An 18,706-nucleotide genomic window follows, 5' to 3' on the forward strand; every position below is an offset into this window, starting at 1 on the left:
TCTTTGTGTGGTTACACTCCTCCAGGGGAGGTGGGGCTGGTGATGCCAAAGAGTACAGTGGGTGTCGACTAATCTGTTAAGTAGCCTTTTGTCTGAAAGTCTAGTTTCTCATTAGTAATTCTTTTGAAAAAAATATTTATCCTATTACAGTTGTCCAAATTTTCCCTCCTTTGCGTCCTCCACCCAGCCCGCCTTGCCCCCACTCCCTTAGTCCATCCCCATACCGTTGTCCATGCCCATGGGCCCTTCATTATATGTTCTTTGACTAATCCCTTCACCTTCTTTCAATCAGTCCCCACCTTCTCCCTCCCCTCGTAAAGCTGTCAGTCTGTTCCATGTCCTGACCAAAAGGGAAATGGTGGGGAATACAGAATTTTGTTTTTAATTAGTCTCTCTAGGGATGAGAGGCTTATTTTTGAAGAACGGAATTTTAAGGAAGCTTGACAAACTCACTTCCCATGTGACTGAAAAATTTGGCCATCTCACAACTAGGAATTAGAGCCAGATTTTCCAGTGGCTAAGCTGCTCTTGGGAGTTAGACTCATGGGTAACCTGCACCCCTGCTTTCAGGTTACAGTGGTTCTCTTAGGGTGCTGCTGGTGGGACTTTTATACTCTTTCTTCCCTAATGGCTCCAAAGGCTTTCAAGCAGTTTATTGTCCCATTGTGTGCATTACAGAAACCTTCACTGCTACTCCATTTCATACTTATGCATTTTAATCAGACCAGCCGACCATCTACCTTGAGCATAGGGTGGCTTAATGCTTTATCATCTCTCTAAGAGTGATATTTCCCTCTTTTTTTATACTACTATACTATTATACTGCTACCTTTTACCATAGTTTTACAACTTGAGAAGATGAAATTGGTTTTTGCTCAAGATCCTATAAGGAAATAGAGAAGTAACCAAAAGTAAATAGCCTCCAGAAGACACGGAGGTCAGCTTGCTGTGCACTGCATTGTGACACCCTGACAGACGGTCATCGAGCTCCTGTTAAGATTCTTTCTGGGAAATGGGGCATCGATCCAGTTTGCATGTTGTGCAGTTCTAGTTGTTAGAAAGTTTTTAGCTGAAGTTTGCTTTTCTGTAACTTCCACCTTTTGATTCTTATTCTTTTTTTTTAGAAGAACATGCTTGTAACTGCTTCTACATAAATTGTCTTTAAATGTTTGTATACCTTCCAAGCTTCCTTGTAATCTTCTCCCGTAGGCCAAATATTCCATTCATCCTTTTCAACTGTTACTTAAATCTTCTGGTTTCCAAATTTCTCATCACACTAACTATAATTCTCTGGACATACTGTCAATGGTCAATGACCCTTTTTAACTTCAAATGACTTAAAATGATACCTGAGATATTGTCAGTCTAGCCGAATGCTCACTAGGACTTGTTTTCTCCTCAGGCCTAACCTCTTTCATGACCTAGAGAAGATCTGTGCTATTTATACTTCAGTTCTGGAAAACCTGAAAAGGTCGTGAGTTCCATGTCATTGGATATGTTCAGCAGATGCACCCGTGCCGGAGATGTTTTAGATAAAAACAAATAGAAAGCATGTTGGGTATGTGGTGTCCTTACAAAAATAAATTTAAATGGCTGTTTTATAAAAGCACCTTTATGAAATAACCAATTATAAAGTGTAGGGAAAATTAGAGTACATAATATTGGGAATAATACTTGAGTGAATATTCTTCTCTTTGAAGGACACTTTGATAATTTTGTCCTTTTTGGCCAATCACGGAATAAACTAGTGAAGATATTTTGCGTCTGTGAAAGAGTGCATCTTTGGTCAAAAACTTTTAGTTCATAGAAATTTCATCGACATTTTCCGTTCATGTCAACATGTGGCACTTTAGTTTTCTCCATATTTGCCCACATTGTTTACTTATTCTTTATAGAGTCAACACTTGGGACAATGCAACTAGGTTGTCACAAACTTTTGATAAAACCTTAGTATTGTTACTAGCATTGTTTTATCCATTACCAGCTACTTAACTATATCCCTCACTTGGATAATGTTAACTGGGCTTTGTTAGATTAATGCAGCCTTTTATCAATGACATTTTTGTAAATGGAGTATTGTTTCCTCTTAATCCAAAAATTAAGTTATTGAGATATATATTGACCTTACTATAAATTTGGGCTGTGTAGCTGATCAATTTTGCTAAATTATGGCAGTGACAGTTTTTGTGGAGTCTATTTTAGGACAAGTAATTCTTTAGTGACTATGATAACATTCCACTATATAGTCTTGTCTATTTTTTTCCATGATGTAATTTTTAAAATGTGTAGCTGTTGTGAGATATTTAGTCCAATAATAGGTTGCATATAAAGATATTTAACGAGAGGCTTCTTGTGTTACAAGGAAAGGATGTTAAAAACCAAAATCTCTCAAGTAAATTGTGGTCTGTAACAGTTCCACCCTTGGGGAAGGGAGGCTTGTTGAAACTTCCATGACTATTAATCTTGAGAAAGAACATGTATCATCTTGTTGGACCAAAGCCTCTAGCCATCTTATCAAGCCAGGGCTACAAATGTAGGATTAATTTGCATCCCTTTTTTGGCCCATTAATGAGAATGAAAATGGTAGGTGTACATGGATGATATGTTGGGTCTTTGACAGGTAAGTGTAGGGTGTGATTCATGAATATTTTCCTTTTCTTGATTTTACCAATTGTCTCCCCACATTCGCTCACCACAACTATATAGTAAGAAGTCACATTTGCTTGGCTCACTTAACTTGTTTTGGAGAATGGTTGAGAAAAGCTTCCAGCTGGAGCTCTCAGTTTTTCTGTAGCAGGCGCCTGCCTTTAGCCTTTTGTAAGGATAACCGGATACATTCCTTTCTTATTTTTGCTAGGAGGAAATGTACTATTCTGGCTTACGTAGCCCCGGGCTGTGAGGCCACTGCCTGGTTAGTGTGCAGAGCTCAGTGGCATGGAGAGGGTGGGATCTCAGGCCCTGTTTCCACTGGTTGCTGGACGAAAGCTTAAAACAATTAAAGGAAAGCTAGCAAGAGTTACTTGAGTGAATTAACACCTATCTGGATACTTTAGTTACTATAGATAGGGTGACTTTTCAGATTACTAGAATATATTAAACAAAATGCCCCAAATAGGTTCAATATGTATTCCAGATTGTCTATGTTAAATAAAAGATTAAGTCTAGTGTAATTTGTATAAATAATTTCAATTTACTGAGGAAATGCATTGTAGTTTTTTACGTTGTCCATGTAGATTGTATTACAGCATTAAAGCACTTCACAGGACACTGCAGGGTTCAGTCATTTGAACCCTTAAATTCCCTTCAGGGAGTATCATTGTGAACATTCATGTGGACCTTTAAAAACCACCTAGTTAACCAATATTTTAAATGGCATCAGGATTATTTCATGTCTTTAGTGTTCTCACTTTTTAAATTTTTTTTTATTGTTGATAGTATTACAGATGTCTCCATTCCTCCCTCCTTTGCCCACCTCCACCCATCCCCCACACCTCCCTTCCCTTCGGTTATTATCACACTGTCGCCTGTGTCTGTGGGTTGTGCATATATGTTCTTTGGCTGATCCCTTCACCTTCTTTCATTCCCTCCTCCCCTCTGACAGCTGTCAGTGTGTTCCATGTATCCATGCCTCTGTTTTATTTTCTTTGTTGGTTTTCATTCACTAGATTCCACATATTACGTGAGATCCTATCCATAATTTAATTTTGCTGATGTTTTTTAAAAACAGTAGATGAAATAAGCTCATCCTGAAAAGGTAATTTGGCTTCCAGTTTGCATAAATGTAATTTCAGTTTTTGTATCTTAGGAAGTGTATTTTGATTGTGCATTTAAAATCCTATTAGCTCATTAACACTCCCCTTCTCATGTTCAGTGCCCTATAAACTTACAGACTTCAGTGACCCGAGCTGTAATCTGTGGTTAAAATGCAACCTTCTTGTAGGTGTGTGACCATAAAACTCCTTGAAGTAAATCTTCAGTTTATGAACCTAAAAGTGTTGTAGGTGAGGTAACAGAATAACTTATGATTTGAGAATGTTTTCAAAACTGTAAATCACTCCACTAATGGTAGAACTGTTATCTAATAAGAGTAAGTCTGTGACTCATTGTAGTTTCCCTCACTTTTTATTCTCATGAGCAGTTGAAGTAACCCACTGTGGGGGGTGGAAATATTCTTTCTTCTGATTGTGGGATGACACAGTGGTTGCTTTTTCCAACCACCATATGTGGTGATTCTGCTCTTTGGAATGACATGGGGGTACTCTCTGAACAAACAGTAACAGCCTTCCAAATAACATATAATAAATCAAGTATGTAAGACATTTCCCCTCACCAGATGTAGAGGGATAAATTTAAAGTGACCTCCTGCAGGAAAATTTGGGAAATGCCTAGGTAGATAAGAAAATAGTCACATTCCTAGAAATAAGCAAACTCCTTTCTCATTTTTAGATGAGAATATATGATTTAAATATACATTTATGTTTAGTTTTCATGATTTCTGGGATTACTTAGAAAATACATTGATTGATAAAACCTAAGAACTTTAGTGAACTATTAGTCTGCCTGAGCTGTTATAGGGTCTTTGTTTCCAATATTCAAAAACATTTAAGCAGGTAGTGCATTCTGATGTTGTTCATTTTTGCGAATGTTTAGTAACTGATCAAACTTTGTAAATTAAATTGTATTTTACATACCATAGAATGAAAATCCAGTTCCTAAGGAAATTCTGGAAAGGTGGCATCTGAACCTGGGCCTCTGAGACCCCTTTCAACCACCTAAAACAGCCTCTTCAGAATTTCCAGAAGAAGGAACTTGGGAGTAAAGCAGGGAACAGCTAGAGGACTTGCCCTGAAATGGCACTTTCTTTGCACACCAGTGTTTGTTTGGATGGGCCTGAATGGAGGGCTCTGCATCTGTCACGGTCAGCCCGTGGTGCCTGCGCTGCTCTACCAGTCAGGCCCAAGCCAGAACAGGCATGTGTGCTGAGGTTCAGAGCGTTCTCCTGATTCAGGTAGTGACCAGCCTGGGCTCTCAGAGACTTAGTTCACAACTTTGCTAGATTTAGTTTTATCCCATCTGGGAGCATGACATGTCTTCCTGTTTTGTTTTGTTTTTTTTCGTTTTTCTGACTGTTAGTAAATTGGAGGAGTTTGATGAAAAAAGACATTCTTAAAAAGAGAAACCAAATAGCCAGTGGCTGTTGTATAAGATGCTTAGCATCATAGAAGCTGTATTCTTCTTCCATAAAATGGTAATTATAGTGTCCACCTCATAGTATAGTTGGCAGGATTAAATCAGATAATACAAATAAGGTATTAAAGTGCTTGGCACACAGTTATGTGCTTATTAAATGTTGGTTTATTACTCTGTAGAAATAAAAGCATGAGTAGGCAAGGACTGCTGTGAAAGGACGGTTATTACAGTTTTGTTTGTAGTTGAGAATAACTGGAAACAAACTGAATGATGCATAAATAGGAAATAATTAAATAAATTATTGTATCATTGCTATGGAATGTTATGCATTTGTTAAAAATAACTAGTTTAAATTATATCCATCGGTTTAGAAATTGGTTTATGACATTGTTCAAGAGAAAAGCAGATTATAGAATTATATAGAAAGTATGGTTTCAGCTTTATAGAATGATAGGGCAAAAGTCCTTTAAAATTTTTTTGATACTGAAGTATTGAATTTATGCATTTAAAAATCACCATTTTGACACACAGTGTTCTAAACATACACTATGTATGTCACTGTCTTTTTCTAATACACCTTTCAGTATCGATCTCTTGCTGTCTTTTTAACTCAGGGTCTTTTTAGCATAAATTTTTGTTCTGGTTAGAATACCAGAATGTCTTCAGAAAATTAAAGAGTAGATGTGTTTGTCATTGATTGTAGCTTTTGTGATCCTTCCTGCTTTTTTTTAAAGTGTTTACTTTTTAGAGCAGTTTTAGGTTTACCAAAAATTGAGAGGAACATGCAGAGATTTCTCATATACTCTGTGCCCCGAAACATGCACAGGCTCCCCATTATTGACATTCTTCTTCTGAAAGGTACTTTTCTTTTTAAAATCAAGGAAGAACTAAATTGATACATCGCAATCACAAAAAGTCTATAGTTTACCTTGGTACTCACTCTTGGTATTGTATATTCTATGGATTTGGGCAAATATACAATGATATATATCCATCATTATAGCATTGTATAGAGCAAAGACTTTCAACCTTTTGCATCTCATGGCACATGTAAACTAATTATTAAAATCTGCAGCACATCAAAAAATATACTTTTTGCCAATGTAACAAAAATAATAAGTATGATTTTGATTCATTCACACCAGACAGCTGTTGTTGTGTTGGCTGTTATCATTTTTTAATTTGACAATAAGGGAAAAGAGGTCAGTGCCCCTGACTAAATAGTTAGGCACTGCAAGTTTTAAAAATTCTTATGGTGTATCCGTGTGCTGTCACACATGGGTTGGAAAATGCTGACATATCTTCACTACCCTAAAAGTCCTCTGTGCTGTTTGTTCATTTCTCCTCCTCACTCCCACAACCATTGGCAAACACTGAACTTTTTACTTTTTTACTGTCTCTGTAGTTTTGCCTTTTCCAGAATGTCATATAGTTGGAATCATATAGTATGTAAACTTTCTAGATTGGCTGCTTTCACTTAATAATATGCATTATTATTATATGCATATGCATATAATAATATGCATGGCTTGATGGTTCTTTTTTTTGTTTTTTTAGTGCCAAATGTTCCTTCGTCTGGGTGCACCACAGTTTATTTATTCATTTACCTACTGAAGGACGTCTTGGTTGCTTCCAAGTTTTGGAATTATGAATAAAGCTGCGATGAACATCTAGGTGCAGGTTTTTGTATGGGCATAAGTTTTTAGTTCCTTTGGGTAAATTCCAAGGAGCATAAATGTTGCATTTTATGATAAGAGTAGTTTCGTAAGAGACTGCCATCTTCCGAAATGGCTGCACTGTTTTGCATTCCTGTGAGCAATGAATGAGACAGTTCTGTTGCTCCAAGTGTTCATGTTCACCAACATTTAGTGTTGTCGCTTTCTGGAGTTTGGCCATTCTAATGGGTGTGTAGTAGTATCTTACTGTTTTAATTTGTATTTCTCTCATGACATGTTGTGGAACATCTTTTTATGTGCTTATTTTCCATTTGCATGTCTTTTTTGAAGATCTTTGATCCATTTTTAATTGGATTATTTGTTTTCTTATTGTTGAGTTTTAAGAGTTCTTTGTATATATTAAATAACAGTTCTTTATCAGATATATCTTTTGCAAATATTTTTTTCATTTGCAGCTTTTCTTCTCATTATCTTGATACCCTTTTGCAGAGCAGAAGTTTTTAATATTAATGAAGTCCACCTTATCGATTATTTCTTCCATGGATAGTGTCTTTGGTGTTATATCTACAAGGCCCCTAACGTCTTCCTCCATCCCCACCCCCAAGACCCCTAGCAGCTGGTTTGGAACTTGTGTGGACCAGAGGAATCTGACAGCTTGATTGGAATGAAGTGTCCTGAATGTCTGGGCTGCGTGTTGACACGCTGTGACTTCTGCCTAGTGCTCTGAATGTCAAAGTGCAGAAATTCAGTGAAGTGTGGGTAAAATGTTTTTTGTACAGGCCTGTTTTCTTCTTTGCTCTTAGGCGATAACCTCTTTCCCATTGTGTCTTGTTTTTTCTCACTCTTTGTATCTGTTTCTAAGTAGAAAGAGAGATCTGGAGTTGGCATTGTGTACAAATTGAGATTCCCATAGATCTGATAGGGGAGGACTTTTGTAAGAGCATTGTTGTGAGTGCACTTTAGAATGTGGGCATTACGATATCTGTTGGGTAGAAAATACTCTTTCCTTCTATTATAATCAGCGGTGTTCTGTATAACTGAGAGTCCTAAAGAGTAGAAAGAAGATGGCACTATATGTAAACATTCTATGCTCTTTATTAGGTTTATAATCATATAAGATATTACAGTTTAATACATCACATGAATTACTCATTCGTTTAGTTAACACATATTTATTGTGGACCTGCTATGTTTTAGGCTCCTGGCATTGGGGATACAGTGGTAATAAACCCAATGACTGCCTTCATAGAGACTACAGACTAATGAGAGACTGAGAGAGAGTCATTAATTGAAGCAAACAAAATATAGGAAGGTAAATTGATAATGGGGACAAAACTATTGAGCTATTTTCAAGGTCACTTAAGGAATCTTAAAAACTTTCAGAGTAATGCAGTATAAACACTAATTTAGTTCAACTAAATTTTTGAATTTCAAATCAGTGACATGATACTTTTTGTGGAATCCATACCTGAGGAAGGAAAATAAAATATTTTCTAGTATCCAGTTCATTGCTTATAATATACCCAAATATTGGAATACTAAACTAGAAATAAATATAACCAGAATCATAACTATTACTGCATGTCAAAAGAATATTTTTAGTCATAGTTACTACAGTACTAATACACTATTAACATGTGGAGTGAAGGTTATTTATACCCTTGCATCAACCAGATATTTTACACATCACAATGGTGATTACTTGTATTGAACTGTCAACAGAGAGAGAAAAATAGACATTCATTATAACTAACAAACAAATTGCAATTTTATGCAGTAGATCTGTTGAATAGATCTAGATAGTACTTATTTATCAGGATTTTCCCAAAGGTCTATTCTTTCATCAAAGAATTTACTATGGGGCTCCTATAAACAGGGGAATTCCTTTTTTTCTGTTGTGATATATACTAACTACTGTTTTCGACTTAATCATTGTTTCCATTTTTGTAAATATTTGCTCTTATGTCTTTGTATAAGCAAGACCAAAATGCCCTAATTCCAGTAACAAATAAAAATTCGATTCCATTTTGTTTTCAAAGGTTCTGATATTTACTGTAATCCATTAAAACGGTTTGTGATGTTTATCAATCTAGCTGTATCCAGGGCAATGACCTTTTCTAAATCAATTTAATATGACTTTTACAAAATGGAATTCTGTAATTATACAGTGAAACCTACCTGGTGTCATTAACTGGGAATCCAAATTAGTGACTTTTATCCAAACATTTACATGCTTTTATATCTTCGAGGGTGCCATTATTGTTCTTACCTGACTCTGGATTATTTGCCTTTGGATTGGTAGTTTTCAGTGATTTCAGAACGTAGTTCTTATTACTGTGTACCCTAGTCATCTTAATTAGGCTTTCTTAGGTCAGAGGGATTATTTAGAATGTATTTACATAAATGTCATATTTGTTTGTGGTTCGTAATCTTTTTCTTTTACCCACTTTGCTTGTCAAATGTCCAGTGAAATGGAGTATTGCTGTCCAGTCTCAATTTGTTAGACCTCCTTTTTCATGATCCTCTCTATGTTCATCTGGTGTTAGAGGCCTTTGAAAGGGGTTATACCTTTTATTTCCTGAATAAGGAACCAAAGGTATTGGAGTTGAATAACTCAACTCCAATTAGTCAAGCAAAACATACATAACAATTGTATGCAGTGGTCCCCAACCTTTTTGGCATCAGGGATCAGTTTCGTGGAAGACAATTTTTCCATGGACCGGGTTGGGGGTTGCTTTGGGGGTGATGCAGGTGCATTACATTCAAGCTCACCTCCTGCTGTGAGGCCCGGGTCCTAACAGGCACAGACCAGTGCTGGTCTGTGTCCCACAGGTAGGTTGGTCGGGGACTCCTGGTATAGAGGACATAGTGTCAGTCACCACAACCTTGAGATTTTCAATTATTCCATGAAGAAACCAAGGAAATACTTTTAAATGAACACTGTGGTTATTTAGCTGGATATTTGTAGATGGGGACTTGGCTTTTTGCTGGCTATGATCAGAAACAAACAGCCTCGGCTAGAGAGGTAGGAGTTTCCATTTGTATGTAAACTTAGAGCTAGGGTGCTACTATTGAATCGATTAATAACTTGATAATAAATGATATTTTAAATAAACATTGTTGTTCAGTTTTCAAAGCCAATCGTAGCAACAGCATTAACAATAGCTAGTACTTAGCATTGTCTAATCACATTAGCCTTCTCCTCTTCATCCATACAACTTTAAGAGATAGTTGCTTTATCATTTTCATTTTACTTTTGCAGAAGCAACTGTTTGGACAAGTGTGGTTAATCACTGGAAATATAAAAGCCAGTTCCTAGAATAATGTCTTCTGCAAAGTGGACGAGATTATTTTTGAATTAGTGTCTGAACTGGTATTTGAATCTAGGTTAATCTGATACCAAGCCTGTGTTCTTGATCTTTATATTTTCTCTCAGTTGATCATATTTATTCAGCCCAAAGCCAATGGCAGTTAGTAGGTCCTATAACAATAACTATGTGGAATAAAATCGGGTCCTACCAATTTTCCTTGCAGTTACTTGCAGAGTGAATAGAATCACTTACAGTCACATCACCCTTGTTCTGGAACAATCTCAATGTTGTCATCTCTGAGTTGTATATAGCATCAGAATGCAACAGAACAAATTTATCTGATTGCTTAATGGAGGAGTGAAACTGTTGGGGATTGATGATCCTGTGAGCACTGGCATTGGGAACCAGTGATCAGCCATGCCATGTAGATGGAAAGGGTACTGTTTAGCTGTGGAACCTGGGTGTCAACGCCAAAATGAGAGTAAGATCTGGCTGTGCTGGTCAGCCAGACAGCTAACCCGTACTCTATGTGGAATGGCTGGTTTTGCAGCTGTTCAAGTTCATATGTGAATCGTAAAACTGATTTATTAATATTAGTTTATTAAAAAATATTCAAAACAGCGTACTCTAGCCATTAGATGTTCTGTTGTTTTTTTAAGTAATAATCAGGCTGTGAAATATTGCCTTATATCTTTTTTTTAAAAGATTTTATTTATTTATTTTTAGAGAGGGAATGGAGGGAGAAAGAGAGAGAGAGAAACATCAATATGCGGTTGCTGGGGGTCATGGCCTGCAACCCAGGCATGTACCCTGACTGGGAATCGAACCTGCGACATTTTGGTTCACAGTCCGCGCTCAATCCACTGAGCTATGCCAGCCAGGGCCTTATATCTTTAATGTTGTGTTCCCACAGCACTTGATACCTACAGCTAATGCATTATCTGTATTATGGCAATTTGTTTACATGCATATTTCCAGCTTAGCCATGGACTGTTTGAAAGAGAAGTTGTTTTATACAATTTTGGGTGACAGACTTTAGGTGATCAATGAGTGTTGAACTGATCTGAAGTATAAAATCAAAATCCACTTAAATTTAATTCAAACTATAGGTCTCAGTTAAGCTGGAAAAATAATTTCATCTGTGAATATAAATGTAATTTTAGGTCTCCTGGTCTTATAATTTCCATATATAGTCCAAGGCAGTGTGTTATTTATATAGAAAAAAGTTAAAGCCCTCACTCCATGGCTTTTTCAAAATTTTCATTTATTAACTCATTTATTCCTTACTACATAGCATTAGGGAGCTACTGTGGAAATACCGAGGTGTAGAGAGATTAGATAACTGGGCCCAACTCACATCAAAAATTGAGCGAGGTTTTGAACCCAGTTAGTCCAGCTTGAGTCTGGGCTGGAAACAAGAATGTTACTGAAGATCATCAAGTACAATATTTGGCTGATTAAGTAACTGAACTAGGTGACCAGGTATAAAGTTCCTTCTGAACTTGCACTGCAATTCAGTGATTCTGACAACTTGGGACAGAAGAGATTCTGTTAAATTTACCCTTATTACAAACCACATCACCTAGGAAAGATCTATGTAGGTAATTTCTAGTGAAACTTATGCTCATTCATCTCAGTAGTTATAGAAAATAATGCCCGTCACAAAGTTATTCATAATATCAAGCTCATGGAAAATCATTCATGAAATTTAGTGATAATCATTGCTCACATTTCCTTTGTGGTTTTTATGTGTCAGGCATTTTGTTAGCACCCTTATATGTGTCGATTTATTTACGCTTCACAGTGACCCTGTAGCTCAAGTACTATTACAGGTTATTATAGGTAATTCTTGCTTTTCCAAAGTTCACATTATGCCACTTCCCTTTTACAAAATTAGTACCTAATTTTGCTAATTGAAATAATTCTGAAGAGGCTTTTTCAATTTTACAAAAAGTGAAAAGCAAAATTAGCATTCAGAGTTTGTTTTGCAGTTTGTTACAGAGGCAGCATGCACTCTGAGCTGCAAAAGTGCAGCACCAAGCTCCTTCCCCTGGGCCACACTCAGCATTAAGTCACCATAAATTTGAACTTTGTGAGCATCTGTGCTTTATCTCGATTTATTTTGTACAGCTGTTAGCAGGATGTGTACAAAGGTATCAGAAAAGCCTAAGAGAGCTTATAAAGGTATTACACTTAGCTTAAAACTAAATGCAATTAAGGATATTAGGTATGATTTGGTAGGTTTTATTTTGGGTTTGGGAATATGGAAATTTTTCTCATAAATTAATGGTAATTGCCTCTTCACTTTACACCATTTCAGCTTGCAAAAAGATTTCATAGGAACACCCTCCTTTTGAATGTGGGGGAAACCTCTGTTGTCTGTCCTCATTTTATGGATGAGAGTTTAAATAGTTTGCCTACATTCATAGAAGCCAGTAAATTGGCATGGCCAGGACTTGAACTTAGGGCTTTAATACTCTAAAACTTGTATGTTTAACTACAACACAACCTTTTAACTTTGAGCCTAGATCAGAATTTGAAAATCAAGATAATTAGCTTAAGTTCTCAGAATATGTTGTCTGTTATTGTTTACCCAAGAGAAAAGCTTTGGGTCATCTCCATTGATTGGAGGGGACTGCTATAAGGAAAGGAAGGAGGAAAATAGAAAGAAGAATGGGGGAAAAGGAAGGAAATTATTTGGTAGAAACCATTTTATGTCTAGGTGAAGTATATTATAAAAGTTAAATGCATTTTTTTAAAGTTCTGTTGTGGCTAGTATGATTTTATAAAACACTCTTTTTTATAAATAAGAAATGCCTGTTGAGATTATCTCCAAATTATTCAGTAAACAACAGGTAATTATTGACACCACCTTTGAGAAAGAAAACTGGTTCTGCTGTGCTGAATATATAGCCTTAGATGTTGGTGTCAGCATGTGGAGGCAGTGCACATCTCAGAACTTCAGTATGGGGCGGGGGGGGGCGGGGTTAGGGGGTGGGGAAGAATGTTCCAAAAGGGAAAAGTCGATGCAGGCGCCAGAAGGCCAAAGTGTGCCTAGTGTCGGTAGGAAACACCGAGGGCATTCCTGGGGCTGGAGCACTGATAGTGACAGCAAGTGTTTCAGAGGTGTGGTGGCGGAAGAGGTTGGAGAGTGGAGTGTTAGTGCTTTGGCTTCTACTCTGAGTGAAAAGCAGGCTCTTGTTGAGTAAAATGATGTAACATATTGGAAAAGGCTTGATCATGTTGCTTTGTTGGAATACACTGAACAGAGTCAGGGAAACCAATTAGGAGACTATTGTAGCAATTTGGAAGAGAGAAGATGGTGGCTTGGACCACAGTGGATAACAATAGAGGTGGTGAGACAAGTGGTCAGATTCTGGGTGGGTTTTTTTTTTCTTAGGCAGAGGCAATAGAATTTACTGACAGATTGGGTGTAGGGAATGGGAAAGAGAAATCAAGGACAACTCAAATTTTTTGACCAGAGTTATTGGAGGGTGCAGTTGCTGCAGACCGAAATGAGAGTACTGCAAGGGTATGCTTTGTGGAGGGAAGATTAGGAACTGAGTTTTACTGTTGTATTTTATGTGTCTTATATGAGTCTGAAGTTTGGGAAAAAGTTCTGAGCTGGGAATTGCATTTGAGATGAGAGTTGTCAGCATATAGATAGTATAACCCATGAGACTGGATAAGATGACCAAGGGATTGAGTGTAAATAGCAAATAGGTTGAGAGAGGCAATCTTGAGGCCCTCCAACCTTTAGGGATCAGGCAGAAGGAAAGGCACCAGCAGAGCAGACTGAGGAGTGATTTGTGAGGTAAGATACACAAGGCAATGTGAAATCCTGAGAGCCAAATGAAGGAGAGGGTGTGGTCAGCTGTGCCGAATGATGCGGATAGGATCTGTGGATGAGTACTGAGAACTGAGCAATTGGTTTATCAACACAGAGGTCATTGGTGAGTTTGAGAAAAATTTTAATGAAATGTTAGGGAGAAAACCCGACTGAGGTGTGTTTAAGGGAAATAAAAGGAAAGGAGTTGAACATTGCTAATTTAGAAAATTGTCAGGGAGATTTTTGGCATAGGGGAAGTGAAGGCAAATGGTATCGGATGGTGGAAGTAAGCTCATGAGAATGTTGCTTTCTTTGTTTTAAAGAGGTGGGATAAATAAGAGCATCATGACAGTGGTTAGTAAAAGCACAACTTTGAGTAATATGCTCACATATGAGTACATTTGCTAATTTATTCTAACTACCGGTGTTCCAGTGTATGAATATCTCAAAATTGGTTTATTTGTTCTCTCATTAATGGACATTAAGTCATCTTCTAGTTTTCTCTACTATCTACAGTGTTTCAGGGAATATTTTTGTTTGTATTTCTTTATGCATACACACACTGTTTTTTATAGGTACTGGAAATGAATCTTCTTGGTCATATTTTATCTGTATTTTCAACTTTAATAGATATTTTGAAATTGTTCTACAATGTGGTGGTGGCATTTACACACTCACCAGCAGCATGTGATGTGTCCTGTTGTGATGGAACAGAAATGGTTTCATATTGGGTTCAAATTGGCATTTCTATAATTACTAATGAGGTTGAACACCTTTTAATAAATGGGTTGGCCATTCTGGATCTTCTCCTGTAAGTTCGCTCCCATTTTTCTATTGGAGAAAAATAAAATTTTTAAAATTAATTCGTGGAGTTCTTTATATTTATTGCTAAGAAGTCTTTATGAGTTACTTATATTCCAAGTATCCTTTCTCAGTGTGTGGCTTGGATTTTTAATTTTTTAATGGTATCTTTTAATGAATGAAAGTTTTAAATTTTGTTGTAGTCAGATTTATTCAACTTTTATTTGTAGTTTCTGATTCTTGTCTCACATCCTTCTTTATCACAAATTTAAAGATATTCTTTTACATTTCTTTGAAGAATTTTAAAGTTTTACCTTAGGTTTCTAGTCACATCTAATCTTTTCAGTGGGCTTTACAGTAGGAACCCTGTTTCCTTTTGACCCTGAACTACTTTTTGAATAGTCTGTTTTTCTTCCCATGGGTTTGTGATACATCTTCTGTCAGTATCTAATTTTTCTTTGTTTATTGATTTGAGAGAGAAAGAGAGGAAGGGAAAGCAGATGGGGGGGAAAGAGACAGATGGACAGACAGACAGCCTGACTGATTTGTTGTTTCACTTATTTATGCATTCACTGGCTGACTCTTTCTATGTGCCCTGGCTGAGACTGAAGCTGCGACCTTGAGGCATCGGGATGACCTCCATCCAGCTGAGCTGCCTGGCCAGGGCTGTCAGTATCTAATTTTTCATGTATGCATGGGTTTGTTTATGGGCTCTCTATTTTGTTTCTTCGCATCTCTTTAAAGTATTTCACTAATATTTCACTGTCTTAACAATATAGCCTTATAATAAATCTAGATATCTGGGAGGACAAATTTCCCCAGCTTGCTCTTCTTTGCACATTTTTTTGGCTATTTTCATTCTTATATTTTCTGTAGGAATTTAAAGATTAAATTGTCAAGTTACACACACACACACACAACCTGTTGACATTTTGATGGCATTTAAATTGCATTTAATTTGTAGATAACTTGGGGAATATGGCATCTTGGCAATATTGATTCTTTCTTTCTATGAATATGTTTTATTTCTTCTTTTATTTAAGCCTTCCTGTGTTCTCTTATAATCTTTTGGGTGTTTCCCCACAAACTCTCCTTGCTTATATTTGATTAGATATATTCATAATACCTTAGAGATTTAGTTACTGTGATGAAAGGATCTATATTTTTCTATTATATTTTCTTCTCTTATAATGGGTTCAGAGGAACATCATTGAATACTGAGCTATATTGAGGTTGAAGGGCTTAGTAATAGAAAGGGCAAATTTGAGGAGGCAGGGGCTCTAAAATGGAGAGACCATACTAAGGGACTGAACTAAGTAGCATCAGTGAGAATGGAGAAGAGAACCTGGTTTTATGCTTGTCTGAGGCAGGTCCCAAAATTTGGTGACTGAGGGAAGTGAAGGAGTAAAGTGAAATGAAGTGAAGGAAAAAAGGCTGGGTAACACAGTGATGATTAGATGATGATCCTGTTAAATGAGATGGGGTGCATAAGAGCAAGCATTCAAGAAGTATAGTTGGAGGTTTATTTGAGGACTACATTTTATTCAAGCAACTTTGATTGTGGGAACTAGAATTCCTGAGAGCTAACTCTGTAGAGGTCCGGATAACATCCTGTGGATCAAATGGGAGTCTGGGGGGAGTCCAGCCAGGTCTCTGGGCTCTTTGTTAGGCTGGTTCTGATTCTTGCTGTTGTTTGTTTGATTCTTCATTTTCTACTTAACAGTTTCTTAATCACCTTGGTTTCTGTTTCAACTGTAGTACCTGCTATGAACTGGTAGTTTTCCCATACATCTTATTTTAACTTGCAAATTACGATGTTGATCCCATAATCTTCCAAATCACTTTCATAGATTACGGGTTGATGGCCAGCCTACAAATTGGCTTTTTTTTTTTTTTTGGTCAAATGCTTACTGTTGATTCAGTTCTCTGCAGAATGACTATATATCACAGTTTGCCCAGCATAATTGTTATTCCAGAATAATTATAATACCCCCTTTCTTCTCAAAACTGTCTTAGTTTGGACAGTACAGTACTTGGTTTCACTGTTCATTAGTCACCCGGGGCTACAAAACATGACTACTTATTCCGAAAGCAGAGATTATAGGAGTGTGGTGATAATTAGTGACTAGACTAGGGGTAACTAATACCCCTAATAGGTATAAGGTGTAATAGTGGAAGACCTGAAGAATCTGTGTGATGTCCAGAGATATCTGAGAGATAGTCCACTGGTAATGGGATCTTATACTAAATGGAAGAGAACACATAAAGTATGCCATTGGGGTAGGTGTCCAGAAACCCACGTCAAACAGGAAGAAAGGTAGATCTGTAGTCTGAGTAGTCAGCTAGGGCTCAGAGAAGAGAATGGTTTGGCAGGCGGTAGAGATTGGCATCTCTTAATCAGGGGCTAAGGGAAAAGAACTCAGGAAACATCAGGGCTCCAATGCCAAAAATTCCAGTCACAGACTAAGTGGGTAAGGTCTAGTCACTAAAAGACTGGATAGGAGGATAGAATATAGCTACAAAGAGATGAAGCAAAAGGGAGCATGACCTAGCCCTGAGACCCCACTAGAAGTACAGGGATATTACAATGATCCTGAGCCTGCTCATTACCAGGCAGAAGTTATTACTTGTCTTCAGCATAAACATGAAGGCTGGAATGTCAGTAGCTATAATCCCAAAGCAGGACTGTCCCACTTGGGGAGAGGTGAGGAATTGAGAGCCTGTGGTTCATGACAAACTTTGCTTATTGATGAGGTGATAGAAGCGGAATCTGTATATATCTGATACGGGAAGATTCAGGATGCAGAGAAAGAACATTTTTAACTTACACCTGGATGAAACCTGTGTAAACTAAGCATTGTTTATCAACAGCTTGCAATTAGTGAGACAAGTCCTCAAGTGTTCATATTTTTAAAAATCTTACTTTAAATGGATCTCAATGTAAGTGTAGGAAATTAGAAATAAGAAGCATATCTTTATACTTGCTTATTTTGATAAATTTATACAAGAATGAATGAACAACTCACTTTTTCCAGTATACTGTGGCAGTGAGAAGTTATAAGATCTAAATATAAGCAAAGCATTCATGAAAAAATAACAGTATTTTCTGATGCCTGGTTCTATCAAGCTGAGTCTATAAAATGACAGAAGCTACTGGGTTTTTATGTCAGCAAAACTGTAATTGAGAAACACATGTGACATGCTGGTATTCAGGGAAGGCTGAGGAGTTTGATGACAGATGAAAGTAAAGGCTGGAGAGATGTCGAGAAGGAAGGACAGAGTTTTGAGGTTATTTGGTGCATATGTGATATGTCTTGAACCATGAAATAGCATAACTAAAGGTATGTGTTATGTATGGTAGAAGTAATGAGTAGGCAATGAGTGGTTTCAAAAACATGTTTGAAAATTAAGCTCCCTTTTGAGGTACTATCCCATAGAGATTCTAAAAGGGGCTGTTCATAAATCAAATCCTGAAGGGCTCCAACATAATTATTAAAAAATAGTTCCGTTAAAATCACCATTGAAAACATTAGACATAAATCTTTTTGTTTTGTTATTATCTAAATAGAGAACAGATTTCTCTTTGTTCTGAGGGATAAACGGGTAACAGGCGTTTTATTTGTGTGGTTGTTACTTTATGTGTTGCATCGACTATAATAGTAACAGATAGTGTCTTTTAACAGTTCATGGAAAGAATTAGTTTCTTCTCTACCAAAAGGCTAGCCTTGTGGAAGCTGACAAAAGTGATTATATTATTATGATTTTTGGCTCAAGAAAATAATGATATCTTGGAAAAAGTGAAGGAGTATGGCAGTGGAAGAAAGACATCTGTGATACAACAAACAAATTACTTAAACAATAGATACAGTGTTTCTTTAATTGGATTCTCATGAACTATT

At 36.9% G+C, this 18,706-nt stretch overlaps 1 protein-coding gene across 3 annotated transcripts in view; it reads left to right on the top strand.

Moving 5' to 3' along the window:
• Positions 1 to 18,706, top strand: part of BCKDHB (branched chain keto acid dehydrogenase E1 subunit beta) — a 187,666-nt gene that overhangs the window by 90,861 nt on the left and 78,099 nt on the right. The window contains exon 9 of one of the 3 annotated variants that reach the window (XM_036024390.1): positions 1,403 to 1,423. The exons of the other annotated variants lie outside the window; for them this stretch is intronic. Coding sequence (XP_035880283.1) covers positions 1,403 to 1,408 — 6 coding nt within the window. The 3' untranslated portion in view covers positions 1,409 to 1,423. Of the gene's footprint in view, positions 1 to 1,402; positions 1,424 to 18,706 lie in introns of those variants that run through there. 3 annotated transcript variants of the gene reach the window in all.

The sequence above is a fragment of the Phyllostomus discolor genome, chromosome 4 (assembly GCF_004126475.2).
Source record: "Phyllostomus discolor isolate MPI-MPIP mPhyDis1 chromosome 4, mPhyDis1.pri.v3, whole genome shotgun sequence".
Lineage (NCBI taxonomy): Eukaryota > Metazoa > Chordata > Mammalia > Chiroptera > Phyllostomidae > Phyllostomus > Phyllostomus discolor.